A 7,398-nucleotide genomic window follows, 5' to 3' on the forward strand; every position below is an offset into this window, starting at 1 on the left:
AATGTTATTTGCAGTTAACAATTTTCTTTTTTCTTTATTACAATATTTATGGCAAGACTAGGTATATACATATACAAGAATTGCTCGTTTAAAGGTATAAGATATAGGTCATGAAATGAAGTGAATTTGATTCTCATATATTTTGTCAGATTTCTTATTTTTCAATCTTTTTTTTTTAATATTGAGACCTAATTTAAAAGAATCACTTCTCTTAGTGATCGAGGTCTTCAGCTTCCTGCCATATAACGTGTATGTTTGATTGTCGGTGTTGACACACCTCCGGAACGCGAGGTCCGGGGCCAGTTCACAGGAACATAAATCATTTCTGTCATTGCTAGGGCAAGATTTGGTCAACGGCTAGTGCTGTGCTGTGTTAACGATAGATGTCATAAGTTATCGATGTATATGTAATATAATTTCAAATTATATAAGTAGTTATATATTAGTTTAAAAATTAGAGAAATTAGGATAAAAGTTGTTATGTTATAAAAGTACGATTTAATATTTATGTGTATATATTAACGCCTTAAATGAATTTAAAAAATTAATTAATACAAAGCAAAATTATTATGAAAAAATAATCTAGGAAGATAAAGAAAAACAGTCCGCTTTTAATCTGTGTTGTGTTTTGTGCTTTTCAGATATAGTGTCGATAATTACTGCTTTATAGTCAAAAAGAATGTTCACGTCACATTAGTTATAATTAAGCATTGTAAGTGATACAATAATACTTTTTTCTGTTAATTTCTAACAAACAAATGATATTATCTCGCCAGCCCACCCCCAAAACTCAATCCTTCATAAATATCTAGGTAGATATTACAAAAAATAACCGCTACTTCCTTTGATCTCATCAGTCGTATACTTCCAGAAGCATACGACACGTCCAGACCTGATTATAGTTATAATGCTTATTGTCAGCAGATAGAAGTGAAACTTCAGTAAATTGACAAAAGAATGAGATGAACATAGATAAAAAAATAGAAAATAGTATGTATATTTCTGTCTCATTCTTTGCCGGCTTCATTCTACACATTTTTGTATTTGTGTCTCTTGCCTGTCGTTTTTTCCGTCGCATCAGGTTTGAAATCACAACGATTCTACAGAAGTTTCACTTCAAACATTTAACAGGCATTTAATATCCACAACTTTGACATATCGAAGGCAGGACAACGTTTGTCCGATCCTGCTAGCATCCTACTATCCTTCTTACTTCCTACTAATATTATAAATGCGAAAGTTTGTAAGGATGTGTGTGTGTTTGTTGCTCTTTCACGCATAAGCTATTGAACCGGTTGCAATGAAATTTGGTACGTAGACAGCTGGACAATGGAATATCACCTTTAAAATACATTGCTATGAAACTGAATAAATTTATCCGTTAATTAAGAAGGAAATGATGTCAAGTGGAATTTGCAAAGCGCTGAGAAAAGTTTATAAAAGCTTCACAGAGCGAAAGTTTTAAAGTCTAGATTTATTACGGACTGTAAGGGCGGTCTAGGATTAAACGGTTCGAGTTAGTTTTTAATTTTGATTAATTACTATGCTTTTATCAGTTTCATTATGCATCTGAACGACACTAATTTTCTTTATTTCCTCAGAAAAACGTAATCTACTTACTATCTGTAATTTAACAAATTCGACAAAACCTTTGAGTTTCTTTTGATTTTCCTTGACTAAGAATGGAAAAGGGATTATGAAAGGATTGACGAGAGGAATAAAGGAAAGGAATGGGAAAGTTAAGGAAAAAGATATGGGCATCCGGCTCCTCCACTCGCCGAACGAATTTCAAATCAATGAATGTTTATTTAGACAAGCTAACTAGCTCGCGGTTTCGCCCGCGTAGTCACAGAAGAAGAGAGACAGACTCAAACTCGCAGGATTTTCCCGCATAGTTCTCGTTCCCCGTTAAATTTCCTGGATAAAATTTCAAGTCTGATTTAAACTATCCCTGTATCAAATTTAATCCAATCCAATAGTTCCCTAGATTGGCGCAACAAACTCTTCAGCTATATATAAATATAGATATATCCAATTAGTCAATCAGCATTCATCTTCTATACAAAACGCTAAATACGTGACAAGCACATAAAATACTTACAACGAATCGAAAAAAATAATCTCGCTCCACACAAAGGAGTCGATAAAAAACCATCGACAAAAGCTAATCCGGTAGCCCAAACATCGTGACACGAGCGACTGATCCCAGCACTAGCGCGGCCAGCACGTCTCACTAGAGCTAGCTTTGTGGACAGTCGGGGAGAGAAGTCGTTTCGTGACATTTTTATTATTTGAACTTTGTGTGATATTTCTGATTTATTTTTGAGTTTGTTATTATGTAAAGACATCGTTTTGTAATGTATTAGAAAACGATTCAATTATGTAAGTCACAGAATCTCAGTTTTACAAATTTCTTTATAATTCAATTTTACCTTCAATTTTAACTGATAACACGTCTTTTTTAAGTCACAATATGTTATTTAAAGTTTAAACTATTAACTTTACAATAAGAGTCATTTGCGACATAATGTTAACATTTGCACTTGAAATAAAATAACACACATTTAATTTTTGTTTGAACGCACTAATAGCAGGAACTACTGGTACGATTTGAAAAAATTCTTTAGTTATTAGACATTCCATGTATTGAGGAAGGCTATAATTACATATATTATATGTAACACGGGCGAAGCCGGGCGGACCGTTAGTGCTTGTGCTCCAGTAACATATCAAAGACAATAAGTCCTGAAAACCATAGCTCTGTCTAGCGCAGTCGGTTAGATAACGACTTGTGGCCTCGACAGTACGCCATCCGGCCGGAGCGCACTCGACTCCAATGAGTAGTATTGTAGTTACAATAATGTGGTATAATGCGAGAGAATTGGGACAACTTAGCGACTAGGAAGCTCGTGATGCTTCAAAACTAGTTGTTTGTTCATATCTTAAGATATATATTTTATAAGGAATAGATATATTCTAGTCACATACAAAATTAGTGATCTTAAAAAATCCTACTAATATTATAAATGCGAAAGTTTGTAAGGATGTGTTTGTGTTTGTTGCTCTTTCACGCAAAAACTACTGAGCTGATTGCAATGAAATTTGGTACGTAGACAGCTGGACAATTGGAATAACATATAGGCAACTTTTTATCTCGATATTCCTACGGGATACGGACTTATGCGGGTGAAACTGCTGGGCGCAGCTAGTGTTTTATAAGGAATAGATATTTTCTAGTCACAGACATCAATTTTGCGATCTTGAAAATATCGATCTGTTTTTACAATAAATTGAAGTGAATTTTCGTAATATTTCGTTCCTATTTACTAGATGGATGAAAGGAATTTGATGAAACTTACAAGATTTGTTAGTTGGACAACATGTATGTACTAATTTATATAATCGAATCAAAATGTGTATAGCAAATATTACATAATTCGATTATTTGTTTCGGATAAACGCGTACACACAAACATAATTTAAAACCTTTGTTGTTATCGCAATTATTCTTCATAAGAACATAGTGTGCTTCTAAAATATAGTATGCTAGCGGTCCGCCCCGGCTTCGCCCGGGGTACATATATAGCCTATAGCCTTCCCTAATAAATGGGCTATCCAACACTGAAATAACTTTTCAAATCCTTAGATAAGTACGTTTAAACAAACAAAAAAACTCTTTATAACTCAAAACGATATTAGTATAGATATAAATTATCGAATCAATGAACTTCTTGTTGCAGTCGGTTAAAGCGGTAATTGAACCCGTGACTTATAGCATTCAGCTTAACCAATAAACTATATGTATATATTGAATCTAATCTCAGTAGCTGTGTTTATTTTGGTCTTGTAATTTAAGTGTTTAAAGAGACTTCTTGCTGTTCAGCGAGAGTTCTAGGTCTAGGTTATAATATTGAAAATAAGAAATTACAGACCTTTTAGCCGATTTTATATCCCAATGTTTGTAACATTTTAGGTGAGCGTCTCACACGTGAAATCCGTTAAAAAGTGTTTAATTTCTAAATAAAGAATACTAGCATAAATCAAACACAAAAAATACCATCATTACAAACGTTAAATCAATAAAATAAAATCGTAGTTTGTTAGAAGATAAGTTTCGTCGGTAGAACTATCTCACGCAATATACTATGACACTTTAAGATAATAAAATAATGTTACAAACGCGCCGAAATATGTTCTATGTTGATACAGATATATATATATCAGTCCCTGTCTCTCGTTATTCATACAAATAAAAATCAAACTTACATTAACACAAATCTTAGACCTAATTTCTAATATGTACAGGCTATGTATTATAGTATTATTAGCACGACACCGTACACCACTGAAAGCCCGGTGGGGGACCTGGAGATTATATTAGAGTATGGTTTGATGAAGGCGCAGCGTGAATGGGTGGCTTTATTCTTTTAGAGATATATTTTCGTGCGTTGTTGTTTTATTTGGCTCAAATAACGTTGTGAAATAAAAAATGTCGTCAATTCGCGTCGTTTATGGTTTTATTTTCGCATACTATATGCTATAAAAGTATAAAGTAGTTAAAGATTTTTGAGTCTAATATAACACCAGTTATATATGAAATCATTTTTTATCTGCCTTCTAAAGTAAATAAAATGCTTTCATATAAATTAACCTACCGTTTTTTTTTCAATTCAATCAGACATCAATATTTTAAAATATGTCTAAAAAAGTTCCTTAAATCCCGCCAATATATAATTTACAAAGCGCCCATTCACGGTGCGCTATGGTTGTCACTTCTGACAGGTGTCTCTTTGACAGATGAGTCGTTCGGAAACCGGTAAAGCGGGGTCTCGCTCAAGCAGGGTATGAGATTCAAGCACCAGAATAATGAAGAAGATACTCAGGTATGAGTAAAGATATGTCGACGCTGACTGGCCTACTTACTGTGTTCTCTTTAGAATATTAATCAATATGTTTAATTATTGTTTATTTTTAATTGTAATTAACATGGAAACACACTTATGATTAAATATTTTAATCACGAGGATATTTGTCTTTTTAATTTAAATATTATACATACATAATATAGATAACATTATTTTTTAAGTTGTCCAACACGTACTTTCGAATTAAACTCATTTACTTAATGCTTTTAACTTCATCAAAGCATAATTATTCGCATCAGTATTTATATCTTTCAATAAATCCTTAACTAATTTGAACAAAAGAGAACACAGTATGGCGCAGTCACCGCGAAGGGTAGAAGGGACCACACCATCGGGGCCAGCCCATACCAACTACTCACAAACGCTGTAGATGCCTCAATCTCACAAAAAGACCATCTGGCAAGTGGCTCAGCCGATTATTGTTTAGTTTCCTGCAAATTTACAAAAGTTTAAAGGCGTTACAGAGTCACCTCGCGCGTGCTAACCGACCAATGGGGGGTGGTCGTTGGCGGGAGACGTGACCTCGTACTGCAGTACTTACAGGTTTTCCAGTGCAGTGAGCTCGGCGAAGGCGTCGCGCTCTATCGTGTGGATTTGGTTCTCTTGCAGCTGCCTGCGAGGTGGAATATATGATTAGACACATGTAGGAATGTCGGCGGACGGGGAACGCACGAACAAGCTCATAAAATTAAATCTATTTGTTTAACATAAGCACATCACTACATACACTACATTGACCGCCTCCTTGGAACAGTGGTTAACGCGTGAGCGTAGAACTGAGGGGTCCTGGGTTCGAGTCCCGGTGGGGACGCACAAAAAAAAAAATTCTCGGTCTGGCAGGACACAGAAGGCTGATCACCTACTTGTCTCTAAATAAAATTGATCAGTGAAACGAATGTACATCATCTGCCCCATACCCCACTAGGGGACACGGGACTTCACTACTACATCACTACATAGTATAAAACAAAGTCGCTTTCTCTGTCCCTATGTCCCTGTATGCTTAAATGTTTAAAACTACACAACGCACTTTGCTGGTGCTTTTTTTAATAGATAGAGTGATTCAAGAGAAAGGTTTATATGTATGAAAACTACTCAAAATTTACGCGTGCGAAGCCGCGGGAAAAAGCTAGTTATGAAGTAAAGGGGCATCTTTTCGATTACCTTTAATATAAAGTATGTCATTAATATCAGCTCATTTGTTTCAGAGATTATCTTAACAAACAGACAAAGTGATTATTCGTTGTTCTGACATAGCGGATGTGATATTAACGAATTAAATTATTGAATAAGAGAAAAAATACTCACAATGTTTTCAGATCCATTAGTTTTTGGAAGTCGCTTTGAAATATTATGCTGATGTTGTTGCCTTGCAGATCTCTGTAACAAGAAATATAAATGAGTATTCGCTTTATAAATATACTAGCTGCGCCCCGCGGTTTCACCCGCGTAAGTCCGTATCCCGTTGGAATATCCGGATAAAATGTTGCCTGTGTTATTCCAGTTGTCCAGCTGTCTACGTACCAAATTTCATTGCAATCGGTTCAGTAGTTTTTGCGTGAAAGAGCAACAAACGTACACACATACTTACAAACTTTCGGATTTGTAATATTAGTAGGATGGTAGGATTATATTTAACAGCTTAGTACAAAGATGTATCTAGGACTCGTATGCAGAGGTGAGTAATAATATTATAGAGGACGATTTCTCACTAGCCCCAGTGACCCCCTCAATAAAGCGGCTAGGCGGAACACAGTGGGGTTTCAGTCGGTAGCAATCCGACATAACCCAAGGCCTCCAGGGAAGGAGCACAGGGCCTATAAAGCCAAGACTCTTTCAAGGGCCCTGGGTATACATGCAACATTTCCCCATTTAAAAATATAAAAAAAACACTGTAATAATGTCCATAATAAAACCTTTCTGAATATAGTTTTCGTGCATTGATGAGAAATTTTGAAAGAATAAAAATAAATTCGGGGCGAGATTCGAACCCGTGTCTATTTGCCTAACCGTAGCAACGCCTAGCCTCTCCGTCACCCGTGATCCCGCCACAGCAAATGAATTTCTTCTATTCTTTCAAAATCTCTCATTTATAAAGCATTTGAATGCTATAAAAGTAAAATAATTTAATTCATTCATTGTTTTTTCTCTATAGCTAATTGGTAACATATGTGTTTGGATTTTTTTCACTATTAAATTATCCACAATCTATTAAGAAAAAAGTATTACTTTTAAAATACTCTTTAGTTCTATTTGTCAACTTCAATTTGTGAATAGAAATCGAAATTAATAAAAAAAAATTAAAAAACGATTATTATAGAGATTCATCTGGTGAATGCCAGTTTGTGTAGTGAAGGGTTTTATAAATTCTATTCCCGAAAGAAAGCCACATGTGCGAGTGTATATACTTAGTCTGGCCATAAATACTGTTACACTTAATTATAAAAAAATATTACATTTGAATTTCGAATCT

The 7,398-nt window shown here is 34.8% G+C and overlaps 1 protein-coding gene across 2 annotated transcripts in view; it reads right to left on the bottom strand.

Moving 5' to 3' along the window:
* The window catches only part of LOC119839031 (protein slit), a 43,376-nt gene extending 37,035 nt beyond the window's left edge, over positions 1-6,341 (bottom strand). The window contains exons 1-3 of one of the 2 annotated variants that reach the window (XM_038365201.1): positions 6,234-6,341; positions 5,467-5,538; positions 5,285-5,356 (exon numbers count right to left, since the gene is read on the bottom strand). In XM_038365201.1, the coding sequence (XP_038221129.1) occupies positions 5,285-5,356; positions 5,467-5,538; positions 6,234-6,250 (161 nt within the window). In that variant the 5' untranslated portion in view covers positions 6,251-6,341. The remainder of the gene's footprint in view (positions 1-5,284; positions 5,357-5,466; positions 5,539-6,233) is intronic. The other variant, XM_038365202.1, reaches the window with a different exon arrangement.
* Between the last annotated feature and the right edge of the window lie 1,057 nt (positions 6,342-7,398).

Source organism: Zerene cesonia, unplaced genomic scaffold, assembly GCF_012273895.1.
Source record: "Zerene cesonia ecotype Mississippi unplaced genomic scaffold, Zerene_cesonia_1.1 Zces_u007, whole genome shotgun sequence".
Classification (NCBI taxonomy): Eukaryota; Metazoa; Arthropoda; class Insecta; order Lepidoptera; family Pieridae; genus Zerene; species Zerene cesonia.